The sequence below is a fragment of the Cricetulus griseus genome, chromosome 3, assembly GCF_003668045.3.
Source record: "Cricetulus griseus strain 17A/GY chromosome 3, alternate assembly CriGri-PICRH-1.0, whole genome shotgun sequence".
NCBI classification, from domain to species: Eukaryota; Metazoa; Chordata; class Mammalia; order Rodentia; family Cricetidae; genus Cricetulus; species Cricetulus griseus.
In genome coordinates, this window is record NC_048596.1 from 207,593,702 (window position 1) to 207,612,982 (window position 19,281).

At 41.6% G+C, this 19,281-nt stretch overlaps 1 protein-coding gene across 1 annotated transcript in view; it reads left to right on the forward strand.

The window, feature by feature from the left end:
• Armc4 (armadillo repeat containing 4) overlaps positions 1-11,801 on the forward strand; it is a 154,095-nt gene extending 142,294 nt beyond the window's left edge. Inside the window, exon 20 of the mRNA XM_035441473.1 lies at positions 11,688-11,801. Within this exon, the coding sequence (XP_035297364.1) occupies positions 11,688-11,801 (114 nt within the window). The remainder of the gene's footprint in view (positions 1-11,687) is intronic.
• The last annotated feature ends 7,480 nt before the right edge of the window (positions 11,802-19,281 follow it).

Below are 19,281 nucleotides of genomic sequence, written 5' to 3' on the forward strand. Positions count from 1 at the left end.
TGGTGGCTATATGGTGTCTCCCCTGCTCTGCCTTCATCCTCTCCATAACTTTGTTTGGATTTCCAGCCTAGCTATGTTCTGCCTGGCCATTAGCCAAAATCAGCTTTATTTATCAACCAATAAAAGCAACACATATTCTCAGCATAAAGAAGGACATTCCACGTCACTTGGGGCAGAGGCCATGGAGGGCTGCTGCTTATTGGCTTGTTCCACATGTCTTGCTCAGGGGGCTTCCTTACAGAACCCAGGACCACCAGCCCAAAGGTGAGACCATCCACAGTAGACTGAGTCCTCCCCCATCAATCACTAATTAAGAAAATGCCCCCACAGGCTTACCTGCAGCTCAGAGGTATTTTCTCAATTGAGACTTTCTCCTCCCAAGCTTGTGTCAAGTTGACATAAAACCAGCCAGGACAGTGTGCATTAAAAACAGATAAATGAAAGGAATATACATTTTGCAGCAAGCTCAATGCCGGGCATGGTGGCACATCATCTGTAATCTCAGCACTCAGAAGGCTAAGGCAGGAGAATCATGAGTTCAAGACCAACCTTGGCTACATAATAAGACCTTGCCTCAAAAAACAGCCAATCAAAAAAAAAAAAAAAAAAAACTTCCAGGGTGAGTGTTAGATGTATAATTCTCTGAAATTCCTGCCACCATTTTTTCTTTTGTTACTGAAAAGCAATTCCCATTCAATCTATTCTGATCGTGGTTTCCTCTCCCCCACCTCCTCCCAGATCCTCTTTGTACCCACCCAACTCCATGCCTTTACTCTCTCTCTCTCTCTCTCTCTCTCTCTCTCTCTCTCTCTCTCCTCTCTCTCTCTCTCAAACACCCCAGAATTTTTTAAAAAAGGAAGAAGAAACACACATACACACCACAGACAAAAAAAACCTTTAAAAACACAAATTCAGAAACCATGCAAAAGACCAATAAGGCAAAAATTCCCAATTGAAGCAATATGAGACAAAAAGTCTACAAAACTTGAATTGGTTTTGTGTTGGACATCTGCTGCTGGGCATGAGGCCCACCGTTGAGTGTGGTTAATGTACCCAGTGAGTCTGTTACCATTCCTAAGCTCGGCTTTCATTTCAGAATCTCTTTTACTACTCTGCCTTCTGTGCTCAAGAAGGAGGAAAGCCGCCCCCTTCATTCTGAAGTGTTTTGGTTTTCTCCAGGCTGTACCTCTAAAATTAGCCCCAGATCTTCTTTGCATGCTAAGGCTTGGCCTAATCAACAGGTTCAGGCAAGAGGATATCATAGCTCAGACCACACCCATGGAGTAGAGCTCATGGAAAGATATCAGACTCGGGGTACATAGTCAAAGTAGACCCGAGTTTTGTTCATGGCTTAAGCAAAGGCAAATAGACAAAGAGAGGAGTCAAAGACATTCCACAATTTCCAGTCCAAACAACAGTCCAGGCAAATTAATTGGCTTCAGTGGAGACAAGGAAGTCATGAGGTATCAGAGTTTGCTTGGAGCGATTGGGACTTCGTTTAATCCATGTGAAATTTGAGGTGCCATTTTTTTGTGTGTGTGTATCAGCAGAGATGTCAAACCATCAATTACATATCTTGAAATTTAGTTTAGGACTGGAAATAAACTTTGAAGGAGTCACACTGTTGTTTTCATGCACACGACACACACGAACACACACATACATACCATCTTACACATACTTAAATATTCTCTCACAAGACTGATTTTAAAATAGAAAACCACATAGACATTCTGTCTCTCACCCAGGTGCAATGCAGGCACTATACCCATAGTAGCATCATCAGGACCTGTTCCTTTGTGTCTGTGGAAACCTATGGGTGGTTCCACATAAGGCAGTAAATTAACTTCCTGAGTCTAATAAGACTTCCTGCCCAAGTCTACAAATGTTAGATCCAAGGAACCTAACAAATAAAGGTGAACAAAACAAAGACATGGAGCTACAGGGGAAGGGTGAATTGGAGGGGCTGCAAAGGAAACAAGAGCAAAAGGAAAAGAGAAACTAACATTCTGAACTGAAGATCAGATTGCTGAGTGGTCACTGTCTAGCAGACCTGAGGAGTCAAAACAAACCAGTCGACAGTGGGGAGGAAGCAGAACCAGTGTGCGGTGGGGATGCATAGGAGCACACAGGAGCTAACATTTCTTGGAGGCTCTGGAAAGACTGAGGGTGTGGATTAGGGCAAGATGTTAGTGAAAGCCAGATCCCATACCCAGCTCTGCACAGCTGATTTACAAAACCCACCACAATCCCAACTGACTAGAAAGAGGAAAACAGCAGCCACTGGCAGTAGGGACTGTGCATTATACATGGAGACTAAGACATCACACACCTGTGGGAGGGGAAGACTGACCCTTGCAGGAAGACGAGTCTCCAGCCAGCATTCATGGTTCTGCTAGGAAGTGAAAGCTGCATTCAACTGCCATCAAGTTAACAACTGCCCGGAGAACACGATTGAGGAGCTCCAGAACCCCAGATCACTCTGGATCAGAAGAGAAAGCCATCAACCCAAATAGAAGCTCAGAATTTCAGTCACACAGCCAAGTCCTTGACATCTGGTGGATATCTTGAATGTGGCCGAGACCGAAGTGGATTGACATAAACAAGTAGAGAATAACAGGGAAGAGAAAGTTAAACTATTAGCATCCTTAGTGTGGTAGGAAAGCCATTATCTCTACATTGTCTCTATGAAGCTAGAACAAGATTTTTTTTTAATATTTAAGAAACAAACAAAAAAATCAAGCTGAAGAATAAAGTTTAAGAAATGATCTCCCAAAAGTACAGCAAAATTATAAAGGAGTAAGTAGGAAAGTAAAGAAAAGGAACATGGTGATGAGGAGTGCAAAGAGCAAAGGAGCCAGCCTCAGTACCCTGCAGAGACTAACAGATGCGGCAGGACTCTGGAAATTCTGTAACCTTTAGGAGGAGGGGCACATCTGGAGGAAGAAGGTAACCAGGAGTATGTTCTTGGTCACTGTGTCTCATCCAAGCCCTTCCCTTAGACTTTCTTCCTCGTGTCCGCCATGAGTTAAGACATATCTGCCATGTGCTTCTACCACCATAATCAGTATTGACCACAGGCCCAGAAACAACAGAGTCAAAGACTATGGACTAAAGTCAACCAAAAAAAATCACTCTTCTCTTTCCATTGTTGTGTTGGTATTTTGTCCCAGTAACAAAAGTCCAATACAGTATGTCACAACGTCATGAAATTTTAGAACACAAGTAAAAAGAAAATAGAATAGTTCTGTAACATTCAATGGAGACAGTGACATCACAGTCAACCCAAAAGAACAAAAGTCAACTTCACAGCAATGGCATTGACATTGAAACAAGTAGATACCAAGTGTCACCTGTGAGTGTTTAAAATCTCAGCACTTACCTGTTCTTTAAACTCCTGTTTCCCATCCCAGAGAGGCCAGTTCTGATGCATCTATTCCAGATTTCATTAGATTCTTGTCTACTTCATGCCTCTGTTCAGCAATAGACATTCTTGGGACTAGGGATCAGCTAAAAGGAAACTAACTTGACTAAGAATTTAATAATCTATTTTTATCAATATAAAGATGTGTTAGGTTTGGCATTTCAACTTTTAGTTACTTCACAGAACACCATAAACCTTTTATTATTGTATTAATTTTCAATATAACTGAACTAAAATTTCTTATTTGGAGCAATAGATCCCTGGTAAAGAATTTTAATCATTCTTTTCTTCTTCTGGTTTAGGTTTTTGAGACCTTGTAGACCAGGCTGGCCTTGCAATCCTCTTACTTCAGCCTCTTGAATGTTAGGTTATAGTTAAGTACTACTAAACTCTGTAAAATGTTAGTCTTTCTGCTTGACATCTTCCAACTCCAGAAAACAGCTATAATGGTCTTAATACATGCCAGCTTTTATGAGTTCAGGGTGCAGCACTTAGCACTCAGTGTTGTGTTTAATCCCCACATCCACCCTATTAGGAAAGTGCTTGACAAATTCTAGTCTTATTGATAGCACAGTGAGTCTTAGGGAGTTGCAGTTAACAGAACATAGATCCAGGCTTCAAACTGAGATGTCAGGGCCAGCATCAACTCAGACGTGCACTACATAGTCTATGGGATCACTTCCCCCAGGAGAACATGCCACTGGAGTTTGATCTGCCCAATAGAATGCAATTCTAGACAATCTTATCCTATCTTTCCGTTACATTTTTATCCAAGAAACTATTGTATGTACAGACATACTTAACACTTGACCTGAAGAAAACTTTAGGAGAGGTTTGACGGTATTTCCAATGACAACACAAATGGTGCACATACAGACTTGCCAAAACCTCTTCCTTTACCGTGTAGTAAGGACCAGAGTCCCTGTCTCCTCACCCAACCAGCAATCAAGTCACCACCACCCCCCATCTGTAGTGTTTCTACAAGGTCAATGTTTCTTGTATATATCCCAATTCTAGTCCCTGCTCTGCAGATCCAGCATGCTGCCCTCATGACTTTATGTCTGGACACAAAAACTTTACGGTGAAGGACACCTGAATGAAACAGTGTAGAGTCAGGCATGTTGGAGGAAAACTGTAATTCCAGCACGGGGGAGGCTGTGGCAGGCAGTTCTCAAATTCATGGCCAGCCTGGGCTACATAACAAGATTTTTTTCTCAACCCTACTGCTGTGTGACTTTTCCCTGGGAGAAGGCATATTTACCCCAGAGAAGGCAGGGATTGTCCAACCAGAGAAATGATTCCATTCAAGTCCAGCATGAGCCAGTGAGTTAACTGGGATTCTTTACAAGGACTTGGGTGGCAAATGACAGCTGCATCACCAGAAGGGCCATCCCAGCCTAGGTGCCTGGACCCAGTTGGACTCTTGAAAGCTGCACCTCTGGGGCTCCTGCCATGACTTGCAGGTGCAGACTTGAGGAGGGGCTTTGTGACTCTTGAAACTTTCTGAGCCTTCTAAGCTTTGTAGTTTGACTTAGCTTCCTGAGTCATGAGCTTCCCGTCTCCCTCTAGAAGGGAATATTTCAATTAGAGGAAATAACTACATACCATTCACTCTCCCTCACCCCCAAAATGTGGAGGAAAATCCACAAAACAGACTTATTCCAGTGTGAGCAGATGTCTGGAGACGTAGGGCACCCGTTCAATAAAAGTAGCATCTACTTTTAATTTGTAAATGTATATCTCAGGTCACATAAACATGTACTCAGTCTACTTTCTGTTACTAAAATAAACTAACATCACTGACAGAGTAATTCATAAAGAACAATTATGAAGGCTGGGAAATTCCATGTTGGAAAACAGAATTTGGTGAAGCCTGTCTTGCTGGTAAGGGCTGTCGGCAGAGCCCCAAGGTGAAGAGGACATCACATGGTAAGACAAAGGATCTTAACTCAGGTCATTCCTCTTCTCATAAAGCCACAGTCCCTTTGGATTAGGGCCCCACCCTTATGTCCTCGTTTAACCTTAATTACCTCCTGCCTCTAAATACCACGGATTAAATTTCTACCCTTGTAATGCCTCACCATAAGGATTACTTTTCAACGTGAGTTTTGGTGCAGACAGCCAATCCATAGTCCATGGCATGCTCCTCTGTCGGCTGCAGGAGAACAGACACCAGTGAAGAGCCAGCCCTGCAATCCTCCCTGCGCTGGCCAAACAGAAGCGACATTTCTGTCCCAGCCTGCAACAGCAGAATGTATCTTGAGGCCCCTGGTTCAGGTCCAATGTCATATGAAATGAATTAGCAAGGCTCAGAGTCTGGCTGTGGTAGAGGCTCGGCTGGAACAGCAGCACAGGCCCAGCCCAGATGAATATAGTAGGGAAGCCACTCCACAGACAGAGGTGCTCATTACCATGCTGCACCCTCAACCGGAAAATAGCCAAAGGCTTCTCCAATCAAATCAGCTTTGGAAACTCAGGATCCTGCTGCACAGCCCCCTGTGTTGGGTGTATACACAGATAATTCAAATCTCATCCGGCCATAATTAAAACCCCTTTGTCTCCAGACTTCAGTCACCCAAACAATGTTGAGTCAAACCATGAGAAAATGTGTTATCACTCAAATGAGTACATATTTTTCATGCAACTGAAACGCAGCATAAAGCCGTGAACTGTTAAATATGAAAGTAAAATTGGATGCAGACAGTGGTGGGTTCCCAAGCTACCTAAGTCTCACCTTTCAAGAGATGTGAGCCACAGGTCACAGCTGTATACTCAGGGCACAGCCTCAAGATCAAAGCCTTTTACACTGAAGGAAGTATTCGAAGTCCTCCCAGCAGATTCACAAGCCACCCATTGTGCCCTCCCATGTCCTTGTTCATTCCAAGCTGTAAAACGTTATGTGTTTGAATGATGTTTTAAAGTGCTCCGTGCAATTAAGTTTTAAAGCAGAGAGGCTGGTTTTCCTTCGGTGTATATATGAAACTCCCCATAAATGTAAAGTCCTTGGGTGTGTTTGGGGGAGGGGATGATTAAAAAGAGCAAAGCTTTTGAAAGGAACAAACACTTCAAAAAGTGAAACCCGAGGTGTTTTTCCTCCCTCATAATATTAAAAATGCCTTTATAGTTGGAAAAAGTTGACAGTTCAAAAATACATATAGCAAAAAGAGCTATATGGACTCCATGTTCACTCATGCCCAATTTGCATCTGTTCTCCTAGGGAAACCCCTGCTTTTTAAGTGTAATTATCACAAAAGATTGTAAACGGCCTTCTCCTGGCACTCCGTGCTAGTGATGTGAGAACAGGCACTGCTCTCTGTTAACAGTTGGTTGGCTCACCAAATCCAGGATTTGGGGCAAAGTTGATGGCTTATGGATATTTATTCTAGTTTTAAAGCATTCCTCCAAGTGAGTTTGTTTGTGAAGCTCTTAGAAAAATGAAAACATATTCCAGAGGCTGATTCCAAACCAAGACACATACATGGCCCACATTGTTCAGATGGTGGCTTGGGGTAGGAACGGGTCCACAGCATGTCTCACACAGCAAGAATTAACGCTGACATAGAGCACAATTGGGTTACGAGAAAACAGTGGATTTCAGACTATACAGCTAAACCAAGGGTGCTTCAAGGGTCTCACAGGTATCAATTGAGGCGCTCTCTAGTGGCCTGCTGGTTAGGAGGCAGCACTCTCTCAAGTGTCAGGTTGTCCACCCCCTTAGTGCACAGAAAATTCTGAATTTGCCATTCTATAATCTTGTTTGAGAACGTTCTTAGCTGAGTAAAATGGACAGTACAGGCTCTTTCTTTGGTGAAATTACAGTGCCTGGTACATAGCAACTTGGTAACCATTCACATTATGCAAACATTAGGTCACCTACAGATGTAGTGCCAGAGAGACATGCAAGGTAAATTTAAGGAAATAACTCAGCCCACCACGTGTACCATATTTTCCCACTTGTTATCTCTGTCTTTTAGAATGTATAGGTGTGTGTGTGTGTGTGTGTGTGTGTGTGTGTGTGTGTGTGTGTGTGTGTGTGCTTGGAAGCCAGAGGACAGCAACAGGTCTTGTTCTTTAGGCACAGTCCGCTTTGTTTTTGAGACAGAGTCTCTCACTGAGCTGGAACTCGCCAAAGGGAGTAAGCCAGGCTGACTGGCCACTGAGCTCCAAGGGTCCATCCATCCCTACCCCTCCAGTGCTGGTATTACATGCCCAACTCTTCAAAACACAAAGTACAAACAAACAAAAAAGACCCAGGTTCAGGTGGCTGAACTCAGATCTTTATATGCAAGGCAAGCACTTTACTGCCAAACTATCAAAGCCTGGGCTAGACTCTTATGTAGCTTATGGAGCTCTGTTGGCCAGCTTTTATCGAAAATATCAGTGAACATTCTACCCGAATACAGAGCTAAGCAGCATCTTTGCTGTAAGAACTTCAGGAAACTGGATTCCCTAAGATGAAGCAGTCCTCTTTGTACATTGTCGGGTACAAGGAAAATTCACTCAGTGTCCCATGAAGGGTACCAGCCTGCATGAGACATCTAACATAGTTTGTGACTGGGCACTTTGTGACTGGGCACATTCACAGCTTCCAAACCTTTACCTGGATGGCTCCTAGAGGAGCCAGCTCTCTTGCTGTTACCCTCACTAACAATTCATTGGTTTCTTCAGTGTGGGGTTGTGTAACTGGTGCCTAAGGTTTGAAAATAAACACAGTAGATTCTTAGACAGCCTGAAGAGAGGCCATAGACAACAACGTGAGCTGGGGGAGAAGCTAAACGTGTGTTTGATTCTGACAGGCATCAGATCAAGGGCTTCCTTTCCAAGGGATCCTGGCAAGGACAGATGCCCAGAGCAGCCTGGGTCATTGAATTCAATAGCAGGGTCCTGGAGCAAGTGCTGACAAGAGCCAGACTAACCCCCGGGCCAAAATTCCTTCTTTCTCCTTCCTCCCTCTTCTACCAGGGCTAGCCTCCAGCAAATCAAGCAGTCCTGGAAACTGATGAAATAATTGCCAAATGAATACCATTTATGGAACGATAGCTCTGGGCTGGGCACTGGGTGTGTTGGGCAAATTCGTTATCTTCAGGGTGCCTGGTGGTCCAGTGCTGACTGGAAGTACAATTTGCGTAGATGCTGATTAACTAAGAAACAAATGAAAGCCTCCTTCCTTCCCCTCCCTCCCTCCCTGGCTCCCTCCCTTTTTCTTTCTTTCTTTCTCTTTCTTTCTTTCTTTCTTTCTTTCTTTCTTTCTTTCTTTCTTTCTTTCTTTTTCTCCCTCCCTTCTTTCCCTTCTGGGTCCTGGGGATCAGCTCAGATCATCAGGCTGGTGGCAAATGCCTTTACCCTCTGAGTCATATCATAGGCCCAGGAAGTGCATGTTTAAATGAAGATGGAAAGAACAATTAGGATGAAAGTAGTACAGACACAGAGTATCTGATAGCAAACGTCCTAAAGAGAAGTAACTGGATGGAGACTAAAAATGAAACAAAGGCCTTGGAAAATGGGAGAGACATGTGCCATGACTGAAAAGGAGGAGACAGAGCTGTGTTAAGGCACTATTAGGGCTGTAGCTGTAGGAGATGTTCCTATGTAGTGGCTTCTGTGGAGTTTCAGAGCTCATCTAGTTTCTAGAGCTCATCATATTGCAACCATGGCTACAAGGTAGCATCGGAGATTGAAGAATGAAGACATAAAATGGACTCTGAGAAAAATGAGAAAGGGACCTGAATATAGAAAAAGACATGTTTAGCTTGCTAGGCAGTGGAAGAATCCCACAATGGTTGGATTTACAGGAGATTTATTTGCCTCGTTGTTTATATACTGCCTCCTGCCAGGCTTGGACACCACCGATCACTCAGGAATCAGAGCTGGCTCTGCACCACTGTGGCTTTCGTGGGTGGATGCCATGTAAGGGGGTTTAAGAAGCTAGTAGAAGAATGACCAATCTCAGAGATTGACCATGGAGATTAAATCAAAGAGCAAGAACTATTGAAAACATTTTAAAGATTCTCATAGGCCAGTAGTCATGATGAAAACAAACAGTTATGGAACTGCCATGTCATAAGGGAAGATGCTTCAGTCAGAGGGTTTGGAACACATAGTATGAGTATTGAAAAATGAGGACCAGGGTGTGACCTTAGATGTGGAGGGCTAAAGTGATGTGAAGATTAAGGAACAGAGAAGCTGGACAACCTTCAATACCCCAATATGATCAAGATGTCCTCATATACAACCTGTGAATGTTTTACATGTTTTTAATTCTCACAAGATATAAATCCACCTGGGTTGCTGTTTATGAATGATGTGAGGTTACCATTTTTATTTTCTTTTTAGATAATTGGTGTTTCTTGCACCATGTATATTTCTCCCCTAAATGGCCATCAAATTAGTTTCTCCATTGTTGCTCTTACCCTTTTTCACTCCTTGTCTGCTCTGAAGTAAACCGGGCCCTTTGGCATCTTCTCCCTATAGTCCATATTCTGGATGCTGCCTGCCATAAAAGCAAACTTTCTAAAATGTATACATGGCCATGCCACTCCCCTAATTAAAGTGATTAAATTTCTCTTGCAAGCATATAATCCAGACCCATAAGTGTGGCGTAGGTACCCTATGTGACAATGCTTTACTTTCTGATAGTCTCTGCTGACAGAATCTTCTTCATTTTCTGGTGCTAGCCACATTTGTATTCCAGTACTTCTGCATAGAAAATCTAGAACCCAGTTAACTTCTAAAATATCTTACTGAGTCATATTTGCTAGGTTTAAGAAGTTCTAGTTAGGGCTGGAGAGATGGCTCAGGGGTTAAGAGCGCTGACTGTCCTTCCAGAGGTCCTGAGTTCAATTCCCAGCAACCACAGCATGGCCCACAACCATATGTAATGGGATCTGGTGCCCTCTTGTAGCCTGCACTATGTACATGATAAATAAATAAATCTTAAAAAAAAGTTCTAGTTCATTTATCTGGCATTTACTTGGCACCTGATCTCTGTATGTATACTATGAGGGCATCATAAATTTCCTTACATGTTTCACAATCTAGCAGACAGAAAGCAGGGACCCAATACCTATTTAAAGGGTAAGAGTCCATGTTGTAGACACTTGGATCAACTGCCACAGCCCCAAGTGAGAGAAATGGCTCTTTGCTTAATGAAAATCAGTTATGGCTTTGTGGAATACTTGTTTGGATACATAAGTGAATAAAATTCTATAAAAGTGAATAAAAAGGGCTGGGCATTGGTGGCGCACATCTTTAATCCCAACACTTGGGAGACAGAGTCAGGAGGATCTCTGGGAGTTCGAGGGTAGCCTGGTCTACAGAGCGAGTGCCAGGATAGGCTCCAAAGCTACACAGAGAAACCCTGTCTCAAAAAAACAAAAAAAGTGAATAAAAATTGCAAAACCATAGGAAGTGAGAGGGCATTTTAAGTAGAGAAGTGCCATCAGTTAAGACAAAGCAAGCAGGGGAATAGAACCTTGCTGTCTACAATGGAGCAGGAGAAAGAGAATAGCTGGAAAGCCAGCTGGGGTCAAAGTGCACAAACACTTTCCTTGGCATTGGGGGACAGTCTATTGAGGGACTTTTGGGATTAAGAAATCACTCTCTTAGGTGGACTGAACTCTAAACTTGGGGATAATAAGTAGAAGAGGATGTCTCAGGCATCTAGGGACAATATGCTACTAGTAGGTTGTTGTGAGGAGTGGAAAAGCCAAAAGCATGCCAGAGAGACTCCAGAAGGAGACCTATGACAATAAGAACATGTGAGGAATTCCTGTCCTGTGTAAGCCTCTGCATTCACCTGAATGGGGTTTCCCACACGTGTGTTGCTTTTGTGTATGTGTGCTCATGTGTGGGGTGAGTATGCATGTCTGTGTGTGACTGCAGAGGGCAGAGGAATGTCTGGTGTCCTGTTTCATTACCTCTCAGCCTATGCCCTTGAAACAGGGTCTCACACGGAACCTGAAACTCATCATTTCAGTGATGCTACTTGACTTGCAAGCTCTCACCTATCTCTGTTGTCTACTGCTGGGATTACAGGCACATGAGGCCAGGCCTATCTTTTACATGGGTGTTGGGGATCCGAATTTGGGTCCTCATGGTCACACAGTAAGCATTCTTACCCACAGAGCTGTCTCCATGGCTCCCTTTGTTACTTTTTTTTTAAAAAAAAAAATAATGCAGTTTTAACTTCTGTCTATAGTCTAGTTTTATATCTTTGGATTAATGGCTTTATTCTTTCTCCCCTCCCCCCTTTGTTGTGTGACAGCTTCTACTGGATATGGTCGGGTCCCCAGACCAGGATCTCCAGGAAGCTGCTGCCGGCTGTATATCTAACATCCGTAGATTGGCTCTAGCCACAGAAAAGGCAAGATACACTTGAAATGTGAACACACGCAAGACACCAAATGCTCTGACAAAGGACGTACCACTCCCTCTGCTAGGAAGCCAGAGTAGAAAAGTTTATCAGCCAGTCCTTCAAATAGCTGAAACAAAACACACATGGATTAAGACATAAACACTTTTCCTTGAAAATAACAAGAATCTTTTTATTCTATTTAATGAAAAGTAAATATGCAATGAAATGTAAAACCAATAAATTTGTGTTAATTTTCCAAGAATTTGAGGGCATATGTATACATTATATATGAGTTCAACTACACTTTTGCATCTGCAGTGACTGTAATAAAGAATATCATTTTCCCAGTGTGGAGTTCCAGATGCACCCATGAATGTCTTGAGAATGAACCCCTTTTCTGTTAAACCGATCTGGCTGTCCTGTGCTTACCGCTCGGTCTGCTTGATCGCTTGCAAGCCACAGGGGAGTTCTGAGGAGATGTGCTGATTTCACAAATGGTTATTAAATAGAATTCAGCGTTAAGCAGCTGCTCTTAGCAAGAGCATCCTGAGGTCATCCCAAACTTCTCCCATACCATCAAACACCCGAGACAATAATGTACAACTGTCACCACATGGCGGCATGCAAATCGCAAGGACAAGGAGTCCTTTCACTTTGGGACGGACCTAGTGTAAACAACGATATGTTTCATTTCCCTCACAGCGGAGTCACCAACACTTTTATTGAAATTAATTTATGCTGATGTAAGGATAATATTATTTCATATAAAATTACTCTGAATTTCTGAACTTATTTCCAGCACATGAAGTACTTTTTAAAAAGTGGCCACAAAGGCTTAGCCGCATTTTATCAGGTTAAGAAACATTAGAACTCACTTTTAAAAATCACATATGTAACCTCCGTGTACTGAAATGTTTAGGAACTAACTGTCCCAACCATCTAGCACTGGCCAGAAAAACAAGCTTTGTGTGCATCAGTTCGGGGAGCCAAGGATATCCTTCAGAGAATGCTTTATCGAGCGGGCAAGGCCATTTTATTGAAAAAATATTAGGTACTGTATATGTCATCCTTTGGAGAAAACCATAAACCTAATTGAATTCAATGTAAATAATTTGTACAAAATGAAAAAAGCCTGCTCCAGATGAATATTAGACCAATTACAGAGGCTCCAGTGAAAAGGTAAGTGCTTCTGGGAATTTTAAGCTTTCATAAAACGCCCACTTTCTTTGCTGCTTTTTGAAGGAGAATATAAATGAGAGTAGTGCTAGGAAGAAAACAGTGTTAATTCTAAGGATTAACTTTGAAGAGTAAAGTGTGCCTGCCTGTCAACTTCCAGCACTGGATATTTCTAACAGCCCTGTGCTGGCCACTTTTGTTTGACAGCAATAAAAAAAAAAAATAAAATAAAATAAAAAATAAAAAAAAAACACCTAGAAGCCTAGGGTTGTGATAGCTACAGGAAATGAATGATCATTAGTTTGTTACTAAAGTGACCTCGAAAGCTCACCATGGGCTTCAGGTCTTAAAGCATTCTTGTGTCACTGGGTCCAGGAATTGAAGGGAAGCAAGATGAAAAACAACGGTCGGGCGAAAGGAGGGGACCCATGAATACTAACAGGAGGATTGCATTTTACTGTGCTCACGGCATTTGTTTTGATGGTTAACATGCATAAAGTAAAAGCAACAGGGTCATTTTAAAAGAAGCCATGCACTTAGAAAAGGATAAAAGCAGTACGAAGATTGTCTTATTCATTTTCTAAGTAAAGGCTTCCATTCAGATCACCAGCAATGTAGTGCCTTTTCGAGTAAGATGTTGATCTCAAAGGCCAATTTTGGGCTTGCTTTGTGAAATGATGTTATAGAAAATGCTGGTCTAGAAAAACGTCAAAGCAGGCAAAGCACCCTTAGTTTTCAGATGAGGCTGATCAGCCACCCACCACCCCCACCCTCACCCCCCCACCCCCATGGAGCTAGTATACTCCATGAGAATACTTATACTTATAGCTTTTTTTCCCCCTTCTATATGAGGGGTTTTGTGCTGTTTAATTTGTGCTAGTGAAGGCTTTAATTCTTTGTTTTTGATGACGAGTTTCTTTCTTAGGCTTTATTTTAACTGGACACACAGAGAACACAATATGCCCTCTGGCTCCTTTGGTTTGGAAGGGATTTAAGGTGGAAGGAATTTTAATTGGATTTCCTTTGGGAAACCCTAGCCATGATCTTCCACCTTTCCCAGTCATAATTTATTGCTATCAGGATGACGTGAGCTAAAAATAACTTGTTTCTTTTTAAACATTTCTGAGTTCTAAAAATGAATTGACAGTTGTCTTAGGCCGTGCCATCGTGAGTTCTGTTGCCTCGGAGACTTGCTGTTACTGATGTTACTTGCTCTAAAACACTTTTATAGACCTAAGAAATTACTATTTAAAAATACATAGAAAATGTATTCCCACTTAAGATGTGTCTTGGTTATTGAGAGGAGTAAGTCCTTTCTTTTTCCCTTAGTTAATATATTAGGTCAAACAGATATAATTTCCCAGTCCAAATGGTTTAAAATTGTTCACTCTAATTTCATTCCATGAAGATTTGGGATTGGACTCACCTATGCTTTTTACTGCAATTCAATGAAAATATTAAGAAAACCAGGTGTTAAAAAGTTCACTACTTCAGATTCAATAAATGTTCCAGAACTAATGGTCCAGATGTACTGAAATGTGTCAAAATGAACTCTCCCTCTAAATGAGAATAGACTAGAAAGAGGACTGGTTTGGGTTCTACTACATGATGCTCCTATGTTCAAGTACAGTGTTGTGTACTTAAACTTTATCACACTGTTTATTTCTTTCCTGGTGAGGAATGTACCATGTTGGAAACATGGTAGTCAGAGGCACCTTCAGAGTCAATACTGTCCCTCTATCATGTGGGTCCTGGGGATTGAACTTCAGTCATCAGGCCAGGCAGCACTGAACCTTTACCTGTTAAGCCAGTATTACCCAGGATTAGGATCTTTTGGTCTTGATTAACATGCAAGAGGACGAATGAAAGAAAATCCCTGGTATCTTAGCAGGAAAATCTATTCAGAATGAGAAAACCCATTCTGCAGTGGTAATTTTGCAAGGCATGCGAAGACTTTATAATTTTGTGGGCTTTGCTCTGCCTCGTGGTCCCATCATGATGTTCTACCTTCTGACAGGCCTGAATCAATGGGACCAATTGCTCATGGCCTGGAACTAACAAGGTAAACTTTTTTTCTATATAACTTGATTTTTCTAAGATACTTGTTGTAGGGCTGGAAAGTTGACTAACAAGCTAGGTTTGCAGTACCAGAAATGCCAAGGAAACTTTGGTTCCTTCCTTTATGGTTCAACCACATGCTGAAAGTGTGTCTTCAAATAGTAATCCCATGGGAAGTTTTTCAAAACATATTGTTAAATTTCAAAGCAGGTTCTGAAGCAGTATATATAGTGTGAGGCATTTTGTTTCAAGTCATGGGCTGAAGACATGGCTCAGTGAATAAAGGTGTTTGTTACCAAGCCTGGTGACCCAAGTTTAATACCAGTGACCCACAGGAGTGGAAGTAGAGAACTGACTCCCACAAGTTGTCTTTGACCTCCACATACTCATTGTGGCATGAAACCTCCCCATTTCCCCACACACAATCATACACAATGAATAAAGAGATTTTACTTTGCAAGATGTTAGAAATGAGGGAGGGCTGGGATATGAGGGAGATTTATATACATATACATATACAAAACTGCTAGATAATGACATTAATTAAAAATATATAAATGTATCTATTTAGTCACAAAGAAAAAAAGCCTTGAAATTTATACCACAAACTATGAACCAGTGTGTATCCTACATGGTAGACAGAATTGATTTGTTTCCTATTTTGTTCATCTGTATATTTTAGTCTATGTTGCAATGTATAACTATCACTTCTTAAAAATACAGAAACTCCCAATTAATTATTTAGAAGCATTCACAGTAGATCATGATTCCTATTTCTGAACACTAACCTTTTTTAAGTCATATTTTTATTTGAGTGTGTATGCACTGTGTGTGTGTGTGTGTGTGTGTGTGTGTGTGTGTGTGTGTGTGTGTGTTATGCATGTGGGTTCCTGAGGAGGCCTGAAGAGGGTTTTAAGCTCCCTTGGAATTGAAGTTAAAGGTGGCTGTGAGCAGCCCCGTGTGATTGCTGAACTGGGATCCTCTAAGAAAGTAGCAAGCACTCCTAATGGCTGGGCCCTTTCTCCAGCCACTGAACACTACACAGGAGATAGACTGAGTTTACAAATAAGATAGACAGTACATGCATAAAAGAATTGATTTCTTCTGGGATTTTTTTTGAGAATTTTACTTGAGTACATGTATACATGATGTATTTACATCATTTCTATTCTTATTCCTCCCCACAACAACTCCTCCGGTGTCCTCCCCACTCCTCCTCAAATCAATGACCTCCTCTTTAATTATATATATTCTATTCTATGTATATATGTAATATATTATATTCTATGTATATAAATATACATATTCATATACAACCTCAAGTGTCCAGCTAGTGCTGCTCATATATACATGTGTTTAGGAACTGGATAACCTACTTTGGGTGAAGACTGACTCTCCCTCTCTCAGACGCCACTAATTAATTGCCTGTAAAAAGAATTGAGATGTTGAAAATAGTAACTTTACCATGTGTGAAATTCTCAAAAAAAATTTGCTGTAAATAAATAAAAGAACTCTGTGTGTGTTTTTCACTAATCGTGTCATGCATAGCTTTTAAAAATATTTTTTATGGCCAGGTGGTGGTGGTGCATGTCTTTAATCCCAGCACTTGGAAGGCAGAAGCAGGTGGGTCTCTGTGAATTCAAGGCCAACCTGGTCTACAGATCGAGTTCCAAGATATCCAGAGCTACACAGAGAGACCCTGTCTCAAAAAAGAATCAAAAAAGTATTTTTTATAAATTCTTTGAGGATTTCATATATTTTTATTATAGTCCTCCATCACCTCCCCTTAGTACTTCCCAGATCTACCCTGAATGTCATGCTCTCTTATTTTATTCTATGGCCTATTAAGTCCAATTTGTACTGTTTGTATACCTCTGGGTATGGAGTCATTCATTGGCGTGATCTACAAAATACTCGTTTGTAAGAGTTTTAAAGCACAGTTAAAACTGGTGTAGCACAACTAAGACATCCCAAAGTGGCCACATTGTAAACTCTGTCATTTATCTGTTTTATCAGTTAAGCATGTGGAATCACCATTCACTCATTCACTCTATGTCTCTCTTGTATCCCAGGCTACCTCAAAATCACTATGTAGCCAAGGGTGACCTTGAACCTCTAAACCTCCCTCCTCCATTTTCCTAGTGTTGAGATTACAAGCATGCAACCACAGACAGTGTGTATGATGCTGGGGTTGAACCCAGGGTTTTATGGATGCTAAGTAAGCACTGTGCCAACCAAGCTACATATCCAGCTCTGGACTCTGTATTTTAAATGATAGAAGAATATAATACATGAAATAGCAGGAAAGATCATTGATAGATCTCTTCTTACAACATTGATGTTTTACACAGTGGAGAATGATTTTTGACTGATTCTGTTTACTGTTCTGTAGATCATGATGGCCTCGTGTTCAATATTCTATTGGTGTATATTATCAACCAAAATATACCTACTATGAAGTATACATGCTGTAGGCCCGTAGACTTCTATATTCTTTTAAGATGTGATGGGTTTTCTGCTCTGCACTGTTTCTTCGTGCCCAGATTGCTTCCTTAATCCCATCTCATTCCATTATTTGCTTTCTCCACTCTAATCTCTGCATCTCATTCCCATCCCCATTCTCCAGCTCTTACCTTATTCTCCAGCTCTTGAAACATTGAATGCTTTTCTTTGTGTAAGTGAGAGATGTAAAATTGGTATTTCAATGTTTCTGGTGTGTAGTCACCACAGATGACTGGAAATCATGAACTAGATGGACTTCCTGTGCTCCTGATCCACCATTTTCAAAGTTCCAAATAAAACCAACACATTCTTTAGTGAATCTGTCAGGACAAACACAAGCTCTTCTCTCTCCACTCATGCCACCTTAACCTGCTAGCTGCTAAGAGGGATGCTCTTAGTATATTAGGATGGGTCATGTGGACTTAGACTCTACAGTCTTATCCTGGCCACCTTATCCACAGCACTTACTACATAGATGTGTGTTTGTGGATGTGTCCTAATCACTCTAGGAGAAAGATTGGCTGAGGCCAAAAGATAAGGTGTGTTAGCAATTATGAGCTTCAGCATCTGCCAGGACCAGGCAAGGCAAATAATCCAAATGAGAGAAAGGAGGTAAGAAGGTAGGTTTTGTTTCTTTTTTTAAAATGCTACTGCTATATGCCAAATGATTTTCATCTGCCATGTCTGGGAGAATAAAGACATGGAGACTTTGGAGACTGGGGAAGACAAGTGAATCGCTGCTCCCTGCCAGACTGCTATTACTGTTATTCAAGAGAAATTCACATTCAAATATAAAATGTATCAGATGTATTGTCTTGCCAGTTCCCAGTGCCCCTAGAAGGTAGAGTGCATAGTATTTATCCTGTTATGTCTGGCTTATTTCATTTAGCACAATGAATTCCAGATTCTCCCATATTGTAGCATGTGTCCAAACTCCCTTCCAATACAAAGCTGAGTAATATCCCATTTTATGTGCACATAAAAACACATTTTGTTTACTTCTCTGTCTATTGATGAACCCCTGGCTGTTGCCAGCATTTGGGCTATTGTGAATGTCTGTACATAAGTACACAATTGTCTGTTCAGGACCCAGCTTCAGAGTCTTTTGGTTGTATACCAGAATTTCAGATGCCAGATTGGGAATGTGGATCGATGTCTGGGCCAATCGTTTCCAGGTTCTTAATGCCTTTTTCAAAGGACTAATGTGCACAGACTGCAAAGCACAAGGAACTTAGCCAGAAGAAAAGTGGTAGCACAGATATGATGCACTGCTAAAGGCTTCTGATGAGGTCCAAGAGAAGGAGAAGTTGGTTGCTAACAGGCATGGTATGGGTGGACCTCCTTGATTGGCAGGCTTGGTTTGCATAAGCCTGTCTTTACTATGTATGTCCTTTCTTATGATGCTTCTAATTTTGATCCTATACACATCCAATCACACGTAGGCATAAGATGGTAAATAGGGCAAGTAGGGACATTTCCCTGGAAGTTCACTCAAAGGACTGTTTGCCTTACTGCCATGCACCCACAACTGGCTCAGGCTGGATCATTCATTATACCCTTAATTTCTGGATATGTTAGAGGATGTTCTTGACCAGAAAAGTGGTGTTAAGAAGGGGCTTCTAATGGAAGAGCTGCCTTTTACATTGTCAGCAATAGGGTGTATAGGCAGCTTGATGCTGGTAAAGGTGTCAGATCAATAAGTTAGTGTGTGTAGAGGGCAGCCTAAGTCAAATGGAATCTCAGGTTACTAAGCTATCCCTGTGCTTGC